The sequence below is a fragment of the Sylvia atricapilla genome, chromosome 6 (genome assembly GCF_009819655.1).
Source record: "Sylvia atricapilla isolate bSylAtr1 chromosome 6, bSylAtr1.pri, whole genome shotgun sequence".
In the NCBI taxonomy this organism is placed as follows: domain Eukaryota; kingdom Metazoa; phylum Chordata; class Aves; order Passeriformes; family Sylviidae; genus Sylvia; species Sylvia atricapilla.
Genome location: NC_089145.1, coordinates 43,569,880 through 43,588,943, shown reverse-complemented (window position 1 = coordinate 43,588,943; position 19,064 = coordinate 43,569,880). Strand labels below are relative to the sequence as shown.

At 36.9% G+C, this 19,064-nt stretch overlaps 1 protein-coding gene across 1 annotated transcript in view; it reads left to right on the top strand.

Annotated features, from left to right (window-relative positions):
* TDRD9 (tudor domain containing 9) overlaps positions 1-19,064 on the top strand; it is a 68,521-nt gene that overhangs the window by 25,958 nt on the left and 23,499 nt on the right. Inside the window, exons 5-15 of the mRNA XM_066321682.1 lie at positions 927-1,049; positions 3,364-3,444; positions 6,307-6,471; positions 10,744-10,847; positions 11,628-11,686; positions 14,656-14,707; positions 14,863-14,947; positions 15,679-15,736; positions 16,290-16,394; positions 18,108-18,205; positions 18,563-18,694. Coding sequence (XP_066177779.1) covers positions 927-1,049; positions 3,364-3,444; positions 6,307-6,471; positions 10,744-10,847; positions 11,628-11,686; positions 14,656-14,707; positions 14,863-14,947; positions 15,679-15,736; positions 16,290-16,394; positions 18,108-18,205; positions 18,563-18,694 — 1,062 coding nt within the window. The remainder of the gene's footprint in view (positions 1-926; positions 1,050-3,363; positions 3,445-6,306; positions 6,472-10,743; positions 10,848-11,627; positions 11,687-14,655; positions 14,708-14,862; positions 14,948-15,678; positions 15,737-16,289; positions 16,395-18,107; positions 18,206-18,562; positions 18,695-19,064) is intronic.

Sequence of the window (19,064 nt, the reverse complement as noted above, 5' to 3'; positions counted from 1 at the left end):
CTTTCTTCCATGCCACATCATAAACATGACAGCAATAACCAGAACACCAGTGTTACTTACATTATTCTTATATTAAAAACACAGCACTGCACCAGCTACTAAGAAGAAATTATCTCCATCTCAGCCAAGACCAGGACAGTTATGTATGTTGTTTCAGAGTCATTTATATATAAACCCTTTGTTGTGATTTTTGATACCTTGAATTAATTACTTATAAAATTGCTAAATTGATTCATTAGGCTAGTGAGCCTCAAAGACTTGAAATGATACTGTGCTTCCAGACTGTCTTCAGGGCAGTGTATGGTGGATTTGTTGTGCTTGTTTCACCAGCGCTCGTGTGAGCTGAGTAGAAACAGGGAAATGGTGCAGTGCAGTCTGTCTGCTCTAGGCTGATGTGGAGCTGCACATGAAAAGATGGTTGCAGCTCTGCCTGCCTGAGTGTGTTACATGTGAGATAGCTGAAGTTACACAGGTATGTTAGAAATCAAAAATCTGCTTCATGTAGGGTTGTAGAACTTTTCTCTCAGGAGTAGGTTGCCTGGTCTTGGTGATAAGTTAAAACTCTTCCATTTTCCTGTCCTGTAAGCAGACTACAATTTGGCAAAATCCTTTTCTTGGTCTTTATATCAGTGGAAAGGATGGTGTATGTATTTACTTTTAGAAGTCTTTGAAGAATTCTCAGTCTGAAGTCCTCAGCAAGGAATTTTGTTACTTCATAAAACTTCAGAGTTTTAAATTTTTTTTTAATTTCTCCCTCCCAGAAAAATTTGTTCTGGTAAGAACACTTCTGTGTGGAGACTTAAGCAAGTTTGAGTAATTCTGACGGGTTTACAATGTGTTTGATTTGGGAATTCTTTCACATGCATGCTTCGGTAACTACAATAAATATGTTTCCAGCTAGTATGTATTTTTCTAACTGTTGTTAGTTAAGTTTAGAGAATGTTTCGACAAAGGAGACGAGATTGCTGTATATGACAACTGGAGTTCTTCTTCAGAAAATAGTTTCTGCCAAAAGCCTGACTCAGTTCACACACATTTTCATTGATGAAGTAAGTGGCTGGAAGTAAGTTTAATGTTCATATTAGCAAAGCCTTCTATACTCTGTCTTTCCAGGGAAGAATAGAGAAATACAGACATCTACTTTTAAAGATGTTTTATATAAGGTGTTCAAGGTAACACTTGCCAAAATAGGCTTGTCAGCATTCCTTTGAGCAACAAGTTTAGTACTGAGGGTGTGGGGAGGGATTTTGGTTAACTTAACTTTTAATGTAGGTACCTTGAAATGCTTTTTGAAATCCATCTTGTGGAATTCAAGAACCTGTCCGTCTAAGCCTGTCAGGGGGAGGTAGCTACTTTTCACTCACTTGGATATTACAAAGTCTTTATTCTTCAAGGGTGTCTTGAATTCAAAATACCTCTGTGAAAGTTCTGGCTCTTGCTTGTGGGTACAGTTCACTCATGTGGATTCATTATTGTTGCTGTCAATTCAATAAAAAACTAAAGAAAATACACTTGTAATTTGTATATTTTTACATGTGTATATGCTTCTTCAATGTTGAAAGCAGTATTTGACTTTTAATCCTAGTGAGATGTGAAATTGTGCTGTCACAAATCATGAACATAAATCGCATGTAGGATGTGTGACATCTTGGGATGCACTGATGCAAAAGAGGACTTTGGGGTTTTGGTGGGGTTTTTTTGGAGGGTGTTGGATTGTTTTTGGTTGGCTTTTGGGGTTTTGTTTTATTTTAGCTTGTATTTTTTATAAGTGCCATGTTTAGTTTTTATCCTGTTTCTGGTATTGTAGCTGAGAGCTACGATATTCTTGGATATTTGAGGATCAGGGAGACAATAGTTAAGTGTACCATTAGACTGTGACAGTTACAAGGCTGTCATGACTGCACTTGAGATGGTACGCTGGAAACCTGGAAAAGATTGAGCAAGTAGTTAGATTTTTGTATGAAGAAAATTTAGTACTTGGTTCAAACAGAAAAAGAACAAAAAAAAAAAAACCCAAAGCTTAAGGAGTTGTATCAGTGGCGTTTGTGAAAAAGATTTGAGCACTCCAGTGTATTATCTGAGTGTTGGAAACCTTAACGTTTCCTTTGTTAAGGAAATGCAGGTTAAATGTAGTTTCAAAAGCTGAGCCATAGAAGGTGCATACATAGAAAGCGTTATTGTTCCTTTAGTTTAAAGATTTATTCATTACATATGAAAGTGAATGAGTGAAGTTTTCTGGCCCCTATACAGGAGAATGGGGTTACGCAGAGGTTTTTCAAACGTTGTTTTCTTGGGTACTGTAATTAGAACTGGTGTTACTGGCTTGTACCACTTCTTTCAGCAAGCATCCATCTGTTAAGACTGTATGTGTTGTTTCCCCAGGCAGGATTCTGGTCCCTCCTGTTTCCCGTATGTCACCTTTTCCCCCATACCTACTACAGAGATTGTGATCTTGAGCCCACAGTCACTGTTTTTAACAACAGTGACATTTTTGATTGCTGCTCTCATCCCTCTCGGAGAACTGCAGACATTTAGGAGCATATTTAAACAAATCAGGACCAAAAATCTGGACTTTCCACAGTAAGACCTTACTGTGAGCCTGAAAACTACCTTAGCTAAATTTGTTTTTGTAATGGGACAGCACTGAATATAGGTATTATCTTTATATTATATTAGAATATGCTAATTAACTCCCAGGACATGAATGTTGACTTGTGAAGGCTGAACTCCAGAAAAAGGTGTTCCACTTTAAATATTTAAACTGTAATACAAGAAAGGGATATAGTCATCACGGATAATGTTGGGAAGAAGTATTTCCCAGTTAATTGTAAGGAGCAGGTAGAAGGCTCAGGTGCTAGGATATATAAAAAATTTGGTGTAAATTAATGTTTTAGAAGGCAGTTTTGTATTTAGGTCACACCTGGAAGCCATTGGGAATGAGGCACATCTATTCAATTTGCTTAGTTTTCAGACCAACCAGAACAGTCCCTGGGTCATTTGGGGTCTTACCAGTACAGTTTATTTACCCAGCATCATTATCATTGACGTCATCTGTTACTGTCAACTCTAGTAGGACCAGTAGTTAGAGCTCAAGATTGATTTTTCTAGTTATTCTTCTAGATTTTCTTAACTTCAGAGTGACGTGATTTTCACAAAGGCTTCTGTAGTCATCTGAAGACTCTTGTTGGGATTTTAAAGTGTTCTTAACATGCCTAGGCTCAAAAGGTCTGTGCTTTCTTCAATGAAAATGTATTGTTATTCCAAGTTACAAAAATAAAGCATAAAATTGAGTAGGAAAGTAAGAGGGGGTCAAAAAGAAGAGGATGAATTAATGAAAATTAAATTGTAGATAATGTCTTCCAGGTGCATGAGCGTACAGAAGAAATTGATTTCTTGCTCTTGGTGACCCGTAAATTGTTGCATACAAATTCACAGTCTGTAAAGGTGGGTTCAAACTGAATTCTGCTATTTTTTCTTGCTAGAAAATATTTGCTTGTCTTTTATCTTTGAAGGCCCTATTTAAAATAATTTACTACGAATCACTATGTTACTACTTTTTACTAAAATGTTATTTAGTTTGCCATTCCTCATAAGTAAGCAAGCTAAGGGGCATGCTTTTCCTGGCTGCTGTAATGTGTTCTGAGAGACTCCTATTTTTCCCCCTCATGTTAAAATGCATTAGTTTCTAAAGCCTGCTTAAGGCCAAAAAATACACGATGGATATTTGACTAGAATTACATCTTGGGTATTGAGGGCAATGCTTATCCTTGGTTGAAATGGTAGCATTAACTCCTGGAAATACTGAGCCTTTTTGTTTAAATGGGATGACATAGTTGAAGAAATAGTAAAAGACCAGAAATGCTGTACTGTAATTTCTGGGCAGAACTGGTAGTAAAATGTGGCTGAGGTTTTTCTCTGGATGTTAGGCAATTCTGCTTTGTCCTAAGGCAGAGTTGACAGACATTTAGCAAGACATGCTTAGTCTCTGGGGTCTCGAAGTAATGAACTCTTGAAATGTTAGAAATTAAATACAAGTGATGGAGTTAGTTAACTCAGTATATTTCTGTGCAGTTACTTGGGAGTGCAGATTCTTTGTGAGACTGCAGTCTCTGAAGTGCTTCAGTTAATTGGTTAATGTGAATTTCTCTGTTCAAAATAGAGTCTAGATTGGCTGGTTTTGTTGCCATTGGAAAAAAATGTGTTGTTATATGCTGTCCATCATATTGATTCAAGCTTGGTCTTCAGGTCTTCCAAACATGCTGTCACTGAAAGTGCTCATTTAGTTGGCATGGGACATGGCTGTGCACTTTACATTTTTCACTTTTTATCCCTTTTCCTGCTGATTTAGATTTCAGAGAAAACTCCTGTCTTTAAATTCAGAGACAGTAATGTGAAACTATTCAGCCTTTTTTAGCACTTGGGTCTTCTTGCTGAGAAGAGCAAAAATTTGATCAGAGTTAGTGAGAAGTTTGCCCTTTATTCTGATTATCATGTTGGTTTCAATGGCAGGAATCCCTACAGACCCTATGATCTTTTCCATTAGAAAACATTTTTTGCTACAGGTTCCTGACAAATTTTTCATTTTCCTCTATAGTTATATTTCAGTCTCTTGAAATTGTCACTGAAAAATTTTATCCCCTTTATATCGTTCTCTGCAGTTGTTTCTGCAGATGACAGTTTTTTAATATAGTACAAACCTGAGAGAGACCTGTATTTGAGAGAGTGGAGGGATGTCCCTTTGAATTTTTTTATGTTGAAGAAGGGGGAACTCTTGATCTCACTTGCTGGCCTTGAGCAGAGTGGAATGGGCTATTCAGTTTGAACTTATACACTAAGCCCTGTATCTCCTACTTTGTCCTTTTTCAGGCTCTTCTAAAAACCTGTAAAGAAGGGGGGCTTTGATGTTGCAAATTCATTTAAAAAATGTAAGGTTCTCCTCCCATCCTCCCTGGATACATGAAACAAAAGGGTGCAAGGATGCCTGTTTAAGAGAGGAAACAAAACATTTTAACTCAGAGTGGTATGAAATGCATGTGAGCTCTTTGTTTCCTAGTTTGGAAGTTGCAGACCTCAGAAGTAGCAGGTAATTCAGCATTGCATCAACTCACAGGAGTTAGTTTAGTGATTCTGATGTACTGAGGACAAGATCTACCTGCTGAACTATCTAATTAAAACTATGCTGGCTTTTGTGGCAGATGGCTGCTGCAGATAATTATTTTTAGATCACAGAGCAGATACTGGATTGTTCTGAGGTTGATCTTGCTGGGATTGGGTTGAAAGAAAATCTTGAGACTAAGAGTGGCTCTATTGGGTCAAACCAAACAGTGGAGTTTCCATAGTGACTGGTAATAGTTCTTGGTATCATCTAGTGGGTCTTTGGACATATCCATGTTGTACAAGTGGTTTTGGACCGCTTGATCTTGACCTGTCTTCTTCGATTACCCTCTGTTTTGATGTGTTCATCTGCTGCTTTGGTGGTATGTGCTTGTTGAATTTTTGCTTTAGGAGTACATCAAACTCTTGGTTCAGTTATGTGACCCTTCAGGCACTCTGTTAAGAATTTGTCGTTTCTTTTCACTTGGGAAGGATTCCATGCAGATTAGAGTCCAGGTTGCAAAGATTAAAAAAAAGTCCAGAAGAAGGGGTAGTTTAATATTTATTCCTTGCCTGTAACTGCTGATTTAGATTGGATTTTGTTTTGATAGCCTTCAGAGAAGGTGACATTTAGCCTATTGCCGTGGCATAGGTGAGTCACTGTCTGTTGAGCCATGAGGCAGCCCATGCTGTAGGGGGACAGATTTTCATATATTTGCAGAATTACGTCCTTCCAAATTTCTCCTTTCAGGATCAGGTTGGAAAACTTTATGGTTTAGCCTGCCTCTCCATATGTTCTTTGTGCCTTGTCATGTGCTTTGGAGCTGAGCACAGTGGTACAATACACACTTCATTAGTTTACCTTCCTGTTGTTTTCTAAGGGGGGGTGCGTTTGTGTTTTACAGCATTTCTGGTTTAGGTGCTGAGGTCTTTATCAAGAGTACTGTATGTTTTTGGTTGAATTTTCACCATGTTGTCTGCCCTAGGTATTCTAGCCTGAGCCATTCTCTTACAGGTGCTTGTGTCTCTCCACGTGCTGGTGTTAGGGTATCTTAAGCATTTACTTTGATTGTCTTAAATGTACTTAAGTAACGTACCTGTAGTAACCAGAAGTAGATCATTTAGCATGAAGAGGAAGAGAAGAGTCCCATGTAGCAGGACAATTTGTGTTAAAATTAATGCTTGACATTTGCTGTACATTTTTTTTAACAGATAATATTGATGTCTGCTTCCATCAACTCCAAAGAATTAGCTGATTACTTTGCACTTCCAGTTCATAATGGTTTGAATCCAGTCTGTGTATTTAAGGTGGAAGGCAGACCTTTTGCAATTGAAGAATATTATCTTGATGATTTGAAGGACATGTTTAATTTCCAGGTATTGTAAATATGATTTCATTTTTTCGGACATAATAAGAAATTGGAATAGTCAATTGAAAACTGTGCAATAAAATGACATATAGCCACTTTTATATTGCAATTCTAGGTAAGAATTAGTAGATGATGATAAAACAGTGCCTATGAGCAGACTAGTTTCCTTCATGAAACAGAAACATTTCAATAGTATGAGACGTTTTGTTTGATAATTGCATTCAAGATGAGCAATGTAAAAGTGTGTGCAGAAACTAACATAAATAGATTTACAGATCTCTTTGAATATAGGTGACAAAATCAGAGAACATTTCCTGAGTTGGTTCATGTTGTTGTTACGTATCAAAGGCAGAAAGTGCTATGAAATGGAGAGAAAACAAGCATTTTTTTTAGAGCTTTGATGTTATCAAGTTGGCTTTTCTATCATCTGAGGCTTTCCTGTTTTTCTTTCCTATTTCCTATTTTTCAATAGTGCCAGAGATGTTACACAGTAGTTTTGAACCTATTTCTGTTGTAACCATGTTGGCCACCATGGCAAATACATAGTTTTGAGTAATGAAAACATTTTAGAATAACAGATATCTCTCAGATCTGTGATGAGCTGTACTGGACAACTGCTTCTCCGATGCCTAATGAGGGTGGGTGCTGGCTGAAGATGTGTTTGCTTTATCAGTCTAGCTTATAAGCTGCACAGAGTGTATTCTGTATATTTTGTTTTTAGAGCCCCTATCATTATAGCAAGTATCTCTGTAGACATCAGATAATGAAGGGATTAATGTAAATTTGAGTTAATCTGTTTTCTTTGGTTTTATAATCGGAGTTTGTTTTACATTTGAGAAACAGCTGTGCAGGAATTCACTTGAGTGAACTCTTTCAGTGTTACGGTGCAGGGCAAAATAAACTGGTTAAAGCAGAGTACAACAAATGCACTCAGGCCTTTATATATGATATATGATACCCAGTCTAAAAATGACTGGGGTGTGGGTGTAATTATTAGTCAGTTTTGATAATTCTAAACACTTTTGGAGTGTTATTACAATGAAGAGGATGGGGGATGCACTTGAAAGGTAGCAGTGGGGAAACACGCTGTTCTTATTTAGCTTTCATCCATCAGTTCTGCAGAAAATAAAATAGCAAAATAAAATAGGAAGCCCAGAAGAAAATAATTGCTTCTGCGGTACACAGCTCAGGCATTGGTTATGCCTCAACACAGGCAAGGTAAAATAAAAAGCTGTCAACCATTGAAGTTTTAATGCAAACAAAAAATAAACTCAGTACTTAATAGCAGTTGGGCCATCAGTGTTTATACATTAGTATGGCATTCCAGACAGATAATATGGAGGAGATTATGTAATAATGGGGCTTTGTAATATATTTTTGATGATGACAACAAAAAGCCAGGAAATTAAGTAAGTTTACTTCAGTCAAGTTGGATTTATCATAGCTGCCACTTGGAGCTGAATGTCAACTTGCACACCTTGCACCTCAGAGATCACAAACAAAGGAACTGCTTTTAGTGCTTAGCCCATTTTATACTTTTTCATTTTCTCTGTGTTTTTTATTTAAAGTTTTCATCTGATTCTTTATCTTGTGTTGCCCTATCTATAGCTGCTCTGTTTTTCAGCAAGATGGGGAGAGTATGTTAGTCCAAGATGCTGTGACTTAGGGCAACAATAGAAGCACATAAGTGCTCTTGATTTTCTTTTTTTGTATCTGTATTAAAAAAGGATGAAATTGAATTTTAAAGCACTTATTCTTGGTCTTGATCTTGTTCCTTATAGTGCTGTTTGTGAAGATTTTCTCTCAATACTAGTTACAGTTAAAATATTAAAATGTGGAGGGTCTGAGATGGTTTATGTAAGATCCATAATGAAGTGAAAGTGGAGTGTGAGTATTAAGACGGTTAATGAGTTAATGCTGCCATATGGAGGCTAAGGCACATCTTTCATCATGCTAAAATCTAAATCAGTTAGATAACTGCCTGAGGTACAGGCTTCAGGCTTTAATTCTTGATGCTTTATTTTCACCAATAAAAGCCTGTAAAATTTACATAAAGGAACACAGCAGTTAAAAGTAAATGCAGTCACTGCTCTTTAGATAAACAGAAGTTTTCTAAGTTTTTTTCAATTTTTAAAATTAGTAACTGTAAAACTACATTATATAAATCCTCAATCATTTCTTAAAACATCTCAGTTAAAATCATTTTAGTCCTTTGTAGTTGTCTCTTTGCTGTGAGGTGTGAATCTTTGTCCCTTCTCAAAAAATGTTAAAATAATGGGGATATTACTGTATTAATATAGGATTCTTTCATGAATCTTGCAGAGCTCTTGGCTTTACTACATCACTCATTTTTGCATGTGATAATGTTTTGAAACCGTGCTTGAAAACAAAATTTGTAGGGGTAGTTTTGACTAGAATAATTTGTCAGTTCATTGATGCTGTTATGATTTGGAAGATGAATAAAAATGCCAGTCATTATTTTTTTTTTCTGTATGCAGTAAACCCTCTGCTGTAGCTAGACAAACATCTAGCTGAATCGAACATAAAGCTTTCTACTTGAATTACTTCATTTGTTGGAAAGAATAAAAATAAGGGAGAAAGAAGGGAGAAACATTTTTCAGTGTAGCACTGGCTTACCCTTGCCCAGATACTGGGTCATTTACAGTGTACTGCTTAATTTGTGAGCATAGGCTTACAAAAAGTAATTTATCTTTTGTTTGGCATAATGGGCTTGGTAAACACATTGTTCTGGATGTTTAACAGAACCATGATTTTGTCATACCAGCAACCTCTAAGCCCCAGGGAATCATTGAAACACAGGTTTCATGAAAAATGCATGAAGGCTCCATCTATAGGCATTTTTAAAGCTAGTTGTGTAAATGTTTTCCTTTTGTTCAGGATAGTGTTAGAGATATGAAAAGCAAATCTAAGAAATTAAGCAAAGTACAAAAATGCAACCCATTTTTGGCTTGCAAAGGTAAAAACTCCTTCATGTCCATGGAACTAGAGTCAAGAGTTCCTGATGAAAGGTAGTGAGCTGCTGTCAAAAGCTGTTCTGATTATGTTGTATTATTTCAGTCAGATCTGACTGGGGTTTGGATTTGCTGTTTGTCACATTGTTACCTTTTATTAGGAGTGATGTGGAAGCCTTGTCCTGTTAAAGAATACTAAAGGAACAATCAGTAGCAAAATTGAAAAGACAGATTTGGCAGTTACTTAAGCAGGGATAACATAAACCAAAAAATCTTGTGTTTGAGCAGCCCAGAAGAGATAACTTGCTTAGATTTTTCGCATACATGGGAGTAAAAATCAGCCTGAAGAAAACAGTCAAGTATTTGTAAGGCTTCTCATGGGCTAATCAAGTGAGGACTGAGGTTGCAGTAGCAAATACTGATCTAAATCAGTGTTTCCAGATTGGTGCTGGGAGCTGCGCTTTTGTGATTGTCATGAGCTCCTTTACAATGGGAAACCGGTAGAAAAACCCACTAATTTCATTTAAATTATTTAAATATTTAAGTTGTCTGTGATTTTAGCTCTCTAAAACACTTGGTTATGTAAAGAGTTGGCACTAGAGTGAGGAAAAAGTCTGAGAATGGAAGGTGAGCAATGATCAAAAGCCAATGTCCATACAATAGAAAAATGTGTAATACTATAGACAGGTGTAGTTCATCAAACATAAAACTGAAAAATGATTAAGTTACTGTCTTTGCTCTGAAGACTTGGTGGTTTATGTTCTTAAATACCAAAGCCTTGAATTTATACAGAATGCTGGAAAACAGTGTAGACAGAATTGCTTTGGTTCTGTTGAGTATAACAGAACAGTAATTCTTTGACAGGGTGTGACTAAAACCACAAGACTCAATAAATGCAAAAACAGTTTAAAGGAGAAATATTTATGTGCGGGCAGATAGAGAGATCTGTGTAATAGCAGCTGTGAGAAGCACTTTACAGTCCTTACACAAATTCCTCCTTGTCATCCTGTTGCTTTGGGCTCTGATCCCATGTGCTTGACACTTCAGGATAAGGAGCTTGTCCTGCAGATGAATGGAAGGTGGCCTGGTGCTTAAGTAGATAAATATCAGAAGCATTTCTTCAGCATTAAGATTGTAGGATGCTTGAAGAAAAATGTCTATTTAGAAGGTAATGAGTGCATTGGATGAAGTTACTTCTGTAGTGGATCAGTTTTAATTGCAAGCCCTTGACAAATTGAAATACATGTGTGAACTACAGTCTTTCAGCCAGTTACTGTGTTAACCTTATTACCTTTTTTTCCAAACAGCTTCGTCCTCAGAGCCTTGGGGAACCAGCAATAGAAAAGAAAATGTATCAAGTGGCAGTGTCTCTGATTCAGTCATTCGATGAGTTTGAAAAGAGGAGCAATAGGTAAGATGCAGTTCAAGATGTGGAATCAGTTGCTTTTGGGGAAATGAGAAGCTAATTAAGCAACAGCAGCAGTCCATAGTTATTAGTGGAAACTTAATTTTTACTTGCATCTCTGCCTTTATTTTACATATTTGTTTGATTTGTACCCAGTGTTCCTAATGTGCACTTCATGCCCTGGAGCATGAGTGACTGTTCAAGGCAGCCATGTCGTATAGAAAGTACATGCTTTGCTGTACACCAGAGCTGAGGAGTATTTATATCAAGAATGAAACCAGAGCTACTATTTTATGTTGTAACCTAAAATACACAGTATTTCCTGAAAAGAAAGGATAAAAAACTAGGCATTCATTTTCACTGGCTGTTTAATGCCTTAATGTCATATGAAATAAGTAAATGTTGGATTTTTCTGCTCTGTGTTTTGTAAATGGATGCTTAATATCTGAAAATGTAATAAAGTTGCTTCTACAACTTTTGTCTAAGACTGAGTGTGTTTAAAGTAACCTAATTCTGATTATTTTCATTGCAGAATGAGAACATTTCTGTTTTGTCACAGTTTTGAAGAAAAAAACGAAACCTAATGCTCTGGTTTCAGTGTTTATATATTGCATTTTTCCAAAAGCATAGTTGCAAATAATGGTTGAAATTTCATTTCTTTGGGAAGGTTGAATAATGCGTGTTACAAAAAGCGTGCACTTCGGCTTGTTCTTCCAGAATAAAATAACTTCAGGTAATGAGGTAGACTGAGACTGTAAAACTAATGAAGCTGTGTTTTCTTGTTAGGGAGAAAAATAACTTGAGTGCTACACTGGAACGTGGCAGCGTGCTCGTGTTTTTACCAGGTGAGCATGTCTTAATAACTTTCTTCTTTGTCATCTAATGAGATTTCTTCTGGCACTTCTTCCAGGGATTTATTAAACACATACCTAAATGAGGTTCATTGGTCTCTTTGGGCATTTTTTCTTGGAAGCTTGTTTAATTGTGCCAATAATTGGAAAAGCTGTGAGTCAAAAATTAAGATGTTATTTATTTTAAAAATAATAAAATTAATTCTGTAGTTAATCTACAGAATTGCAGTTGCTTGGTTTTTTAGTGCAATTAATAATTATTCTATGAAGCTCCTAGGATTCTTTGTGTTGTTTCCTTATCTGCATATAGTGTGGTCTTCATTTAAATTGTTGTAAAAGCTCAAATTCATGTTTTTCCTTCCATGTACATTGCTTGGTGTAGTTGGCATGCTCAAAAGCACACATGATGACATAGTGAGTATTGATCAGAAAGCTGGTTATACATGTAGTCTTGTGTAAAGAATAAAACCTAAGTTGTTTTGCACAGAAATTATTGTAGGCTTTTGTTTTGACTGCCATTCTTATTTTAACTCATTAGCTGGATTTTAGAGGCCATGTAACTAGTCTGCAGAGTAGTTTTCCTGAATATCAAAGACCTGTTACCTGATGGTTTCAAGTATTTACTTCATGAGCTGAACATTTGTTACTTGAAAACTTTGAAAAGATTTGGTTGTGTTCAAGTGCAGAGTCACTTTGAAGTCCAGAGCAGCTGTTCCTTGGACACAGTGAAGTCTCCCCCTACCAGGACTTTCCAACTTTGTAAAATGTTCAGGAATGTCATCTCCCTGCTGTGTTGAGCTTAGGAATAGGCATGCCAGGGCTGGGGCTGGAAGGGCAGCACACCAGCTCAAAGATGCACACCAGCTCAGTGATACACTGCACTCGAAGAGCAGCTTTCCTTGGAGAGTGTTCCCCACTAGCTAAAAGGCATTAGAGCTGCCTTTCTTGGAATTGCCTTTGCTGTAAAATTAATGGGTAGAAGAAATTACTTCATTGTGTCAATGTAAGGCCCATTCCAGTTTGTGATTGTGATTGATAAGGTAGGGAGACCATATCTGTTGCCTCTGACCTCAGATATTGGTGTTTATTGGTGTTTGTCTGGTGTGTTTTCAGACTTCCTCAGCCCCTCTGAGGCTTCATTTCAGTCTGAAATTACTCCTTAGCACTCTCAAATCCTAAATCTTTATCTTTCACGTTGAGATTTTATTTGAGGTTGGTTTGTTTTTGTGTGTGTGTGTGTGTGTGTGTGTGTGTGTGTGTGTGTGTGTGTGTTTTAACTTCACTGCTATCCCTGGTGGCTTAAAACTGCAAGTGATATACTCTTCTTTTTGTTTGTTTGTTTGTTTGTTTGTTTTGTTCTATTTAAAGAAGTTCAGTAAATTCGTAGAAACCTGTGTGGTAATGCTTTCTGAATGAGCTGGTATGCACAAGTTCGTGTTTTGTTAGACCTTGTCTGGTTCTAAAACTGGATGCTCAAGACTGATTGTGAACACAGGATTACCAAACAGCCCTTGAACTTTTCCTCACAAATGTTTCTATACAGAACTGGAGAAAAGGGGAGGCGAGCCCTCAGTTCAGAAGACAGCAGCTGAGACAGAGCTTTGGGTTATTTTTACACATTTAACATCCACATTTAGGATGCTAAGATTTTTTGAGTGCTGACAATTACATTGCATTTTGGATATGAAAATAACACTCCACTGACTTGTCAAGTTGAGTGTGCAGCAGCAGCCAGAAAGAGCAGTTCTGTGCTGAGGATGCTGTTCAGTGATTTTTGCCCACCATCCTTGTGGAGCTCAGTGATGGGGCAGAATCTGATTCCAAAAGGAGCTGCAAGTGTAACATGCCATGTTTTCACTTGTAATTGCCTGTCTTGTTCACTGCTTAATTTTTTTGGTAATGATACCAAGTCTGATACTTTATAAAAGTGTTCTTCAGTACTCAACTTTCCTTTGGTTCCAGAACTTGTCTCTCTGTAGGGAACAGGTGATGAAAGGTACCGTGTTAAACTGTAATTTTCTTAACATGCATGCATGAATATGTTCCAAGTGATCTAATTTTATCTGTACTCGTGTTCTACTCCTGTTGATCTCATTTTTTGTCTGTTCCATATATTCTTTTGCACTTCTCCATGCCCTAATCTCCTTATTGTCCTTGTATGTTTGCCAAACAGGATTCCCATTTCATTCTGAGACCTTTGTCTCCTGGTGGGATCATTGTGTTCTGTAGGTGTCATGGTCAATCAACTCGTCATTTCTAAAACTGGTCAGCAGATAATGCCTGCTGTGTCTAGTCAGTAGTTACTAGACTGATTAATAATTACTGTTAACAGTGATGACGCAGAGTGTGCTCTGCCAGACAGGAATCACACTTCTTTTAGTTGTTTTAACAAACAGCCTCCAGGGAAGTCCAGTGTTGGCTAGATTTTTGAAAATAGGGCTTTTGGAACTGAAGTCTCAATAAGAAGTAAAATAATCTTCTCAGAAAGATTTATTTCTGTGAAGATATTCAGGAAGGTAGAAAAAAAATCCCTCAGTCATAAGATTTCTCCTGGCAGATATGAAATGCATGCCCCAGAAAATGGGCACTGGAATGGCCAAAGGTGAGATGGCTAAGACAGAAATAGCTATTATTTTTTCTCCTTGGCTCTGTTTTAGCCTAAACCAGACAGATATTCATCATGTGGTGAGCATTATAAGAAACTGAAAAAAGGGCTAATAATTGTATGTTGTCAAATGGCCTTTATATCTTTATTAAGTGTAAAATTAATGCCAAATGGTTCTTCAAAAATTGACTCACTGGTTTTCGGAGACTTTTTACATTTGCTGTTTAATTCTTCTGCCATTTTATTATGTGGTGAAAAAGAGGTAATAATAACAGGCAATTAATAATTGAAATATGTGGTTTTGTATTGTTCCTGATGAGTAAAATGAAAAGTAAACTCATGATTGCTTTTTCCATAGGTTTAGGTGAAATAAGATACATGCACTCGTGCCTCTCAGGTGCATATAAAAGGTAAGTTAGACCACACTTGTTTCAGTTCAGTTAAACCTGAATATGAGTCTTTTAGCTGTATGAGTTTTAAGTGCATAATAGGGTTTAGCACAGAAGTGTAATCAACTTTAATATTCCTCCATCAGTAAAATATTTCACTAATATATTTTCTTCAGGTGGCAGGTGTATCCACTTCATGCAGGTGCAACACTGGAGGAACAAAGTAAAGTATTTTCAGCTACAGTTCCTGGCTACAGAAAAGTAAATATTTTTAAATGATTGCTTTTTTAAAGCATATGAAACCTTTTGCTAAAGTAGTAATAGCAAATTATAATGTATTGAAGTAATATTAGCTATCTTAACTCAAACCATATTATGAGGACAAAGCTCTTTCATTTTTCAGTGTATGAACTGATGGGCTTTCTTACCAAGCTGTTGTTTCAGCTGGTGTTTAGACCTCAAGAGAAGTTCATTAACCTTAAGGAAGTTACTCTTAAATTATTGCCTGCTGCTGTTCTTGTCCTTCAGAATGGCTTATGCCTGTTGATTCTTGCACCTTCACGACAGGGGAGTACTGCTGGTGGCACTGAAAGCAAAGGAGTCCCCCAGTGTGGGAGGCTCTGACCCACCTTGTGCCCTACATTTTGGCTGGTGCCTTGGTTTTCTTCATCTGCAATTGCTAAGAGAGTATTGCTGCTGTAATAGTGTGATGTTCCTTATGGCAAAGGCACAAGGAAAGATTTCCATTCTTCCTCTGTTCTCTCCTAATGCTATACTACGTTATTTTGCTTTTTTGAGCTCAAAACAAGAAAATACAAGTAGTTTTGTGTTGTCCCTGTGTGGTACGGCTTTTTTACTAAGCAGAGCAGAGGTACTGTGTTGCCATTACATTTGTATTTCTTCATAGCAAGTTGAATTTTTTGTGTAGAAACGTTACTGTGAGTAATTTTTTGTTTATGCATTCATTGCTCATTTTTTGCTTCAAAACTCAGGTTATTCTAGCTACCAACATAGCTGAGAGCTCTGTAACAGTTCCTGATGTAAAGTATGGTAAGTTGTCTGAATCTTGTAATTCTGTATACACTGTGTTTGTAATATTTTTCCATACTTGGGCTAGTTTGGTCTCCAGGATGTGTCACTGTTCAAAGCACTGCTTTTGGAATGTTGAATTCTTTCTTTCACAGCAGAGAAATCTGAATATATAAACAAATAGAACTACTGAGTGGGAGGTTGGTTTAAACATTTACTAAAGGCTAATAATAAATCCAGTAACAAGCAGAGCCAGACCTCATGTCACAAGTTAAGATTTTTAATCACATTCTGACTATGTTTTGAAATAATTGCATCAGTTTAAGCAATTTAAGTTTAAATGATGTTTTTCATGCAGACTTTCGAAGTGCAGAAGGGATTGCCTTTTAATAATTCTCATCTTCAGTGATTTATTATATTTATAGTAAAATTTGTTAGCAGTTTGGTTAGTATTCAGAATATCCTGTGTCTGGTTATTTATAAATTTGATTTTTTATTGCTATTTAAGTTCTTCAGACTTTACTTTTCTGATGATACAGATTATTCTTATGTATTTTTTTTTTCTTACTTGCAGTGATAGATTTCTGCTTAACTAAAATTTTATTTTGCGATAAGGAAACCAATTACCAAAATTTGATGCTTTGCTGGGCATCTAAGACAAACTGTATTCAAAGAAAAGGTAAGATAACAATAGGTAGGTAACACAAAGGAATTTTGGAAGCTGGCCTACATGAACAATTGTTTTTTGCTTTTTGTTGTATTGATAGTAAAAAGAACAGATCATTTTGGCCGTTAGTACTTGATAAGTCTTTACATAAGACTTAAGTCTTATGTCAGGGTATAAAAATGAGATTAAATATGCATGAATAGGGTTTTTTGCTCAAGTATATTTGCAGAAGAGTGTTTTGTATCTTGTTGAAAAATACTGAAATTCACAGACCATGGATTCTTTCTTTTGTAATAGCAATTTTTTTTTTTTGTCACGGGCCATTTTTAAAAGAGGAGATAGGTACTGAAAGTATTTATGATCTGCTTGTGAGTTTCAGCAGTAAAAGAAACTTTCACATGTATATGTATCTATTAATAAGTTGAAACACCCACAACAGTGTTTCTAGTTTACACCAATGCTCATAGCACAAGGATAAATAAGATTCCCTATTGGCTCTTCCTGTAAGACAGTTCTCTTAAATATCAAAATCATTTTAGTTTCAGTCAAAAATAGTACTAAATACATCAACAGTAGTGACATCTTCAGATCTCACTGTAATGTTTAGATATTATTAGGTCTTTACAATTACACCTGGGTGCCAGGTGCCCACCAAAGCTGTTCTGTCACTCCTCTCTCCTCTGGAAGGAGTGGAAGGAAGGGTTGGACAGGAAGAAAAATGGTGGCAGAAGGCTCAGGGTTTGAGATGAAGACAGGGAGATCACTTAGCAATTACCATCACAGGCAAAACAGACTCAGCTTGGGGAAATGTTTTATTTCGTTACCAAACAAATCAGTCTTGGGTAATAAGAAATAAAGCCAAATCTTAAACAGCTTCTCCCCACTCCTTTCCAGGCTTGGACTCACTCCCAATCCCATCCTTATGGGGATGGAAAATGGGGACTATGGTCAGTTTGTCTCACATTCTCTCTGCTGCTGCTTCTTCCTCACGCTCTTGCACTGTCAGATCTGGGGGAAGTTCCAGCAGCTTCTCACAGAAGCCACCACTATAGTCACCCCCTTTCAGGACCTCACTGTGAGCCCCTTAACCCCAATATACAGATTTATTTCCATTTGGTTTGGGGTCAGCATAGGTCACAACAACCAGCCAATGTACAACCAGCAGAAGCAGCATTTTGTGGGGAAGACTTGGGCTTGTTGTGTGTGTGACTTAAAAATCTGCCCTGATTCTCTGGTGGAGTATCCCACAGAGAGGAAGGAATACCCTTGAGTTGGTTGAAGTTAATGGTGTTTGGATTTGTGAAGATAGACTTCTGAAACATTGTGTTTTCTGCAGATAGTAGATCATAAAGATGTTTTTCTGTTTATCATTGTATCTTAAGAGTTGTTTATATTGGAGATTATTTTGCAGCTGTAGAGTCAAATATGAAATGCCTGTTCAGCTGGGAAAAATGGCTGTTGATGTGAGGGCAGTTAGGTGAAAGAGGTATTTGAGTGAAATCCTTATGCAATTCTTTTGTTAGTTACTGCTCCTATAAAAGCAAAATTTGTTTGTCCTACCCTTATGTGTCTGCTGGGCCTGTCTGCTGCAAGAGAGCAGAGCACTGCTCAGCCTGCAGCATCAGCTGTCATGTACTGCTCAGCTGCCCAGAGGGTTTGTAGATGGATGGGTTTGGAAAAAAGTTGTGCATTTTACGAATTGGTGATTTGTTCTTTTATGTGAAGGTCGTGCTGGCCGTGTTTCCAAAGGCTATTGTTACAGGCTCATCCACAAGAACTTCTGGGCAGACTGTATCCCAGAGAAGTCAGAACCTGAGATGCTGGTAAGGCTTTTGGGTTTAGGATTAGTTTTCTTTATTGCATTTAGTCATAGCAGAGAAGTTTTGCTTTACTCTCTCTGAAGAGGATTGGAATAGTTACTAATAACTAGTAGCAATGACTAGAATTGAACTTGATAACTAATTGACAAAGATCATTCCCCATAGCTTCCTTATAGGACATACATTATAGCAGTAAAATTGATGTGGATTAGAAATAAGCAATCTACTCAAAAAGAAAAAACCCTAGTTGTACACAATGAATTTCAGATTTTGCTAAATCCTAAGCTCACTTTTTCACGTAAAATGCTTTCTCACACTTCTCATGAGAGGAGAGTAACAATAATCTTGCCTTCCCTTCAGCATTGTCCCCTGGGAGCTGCAGTCTTAAAATTAAAGAAGCTTGACATAGGGGACCCAAAAGCCTTGCTGGCAACGGCTCTTTCTCCACCCAGTGTAGCTGACATTGAACATACAATGATTCAGCTGAAAGAGGTAGGCTTCCTTTTAATGTTGTTAAAATCAAGATAATAGTAATGTACTGCAGAAGTGGTTTTCTTTGTATTTAAAGTAGTAGTAGTAGTCTTAATTGGAACCTCAGATATGAACTGTGTCTAGAGTGTCTTTCACATCTTGTTCTGTTGATGGGTTACCATCCTTTTGAGCATAATTTCTGTAGTTACATCTTTAAAACAAGATTGTAGTTTCAGCAGGGAGTAATGATACTCTCTGAGAACTAGCATCTATGGTGAGAAAGAACAGAGAAATAGACAAAAAACCACTTAAACTCTGTAAGTGACATTGTTTATAAATAAGTAATAAATCACACTCTTAAACTGTATGATTTATAGAGGTCAGCCTGAAG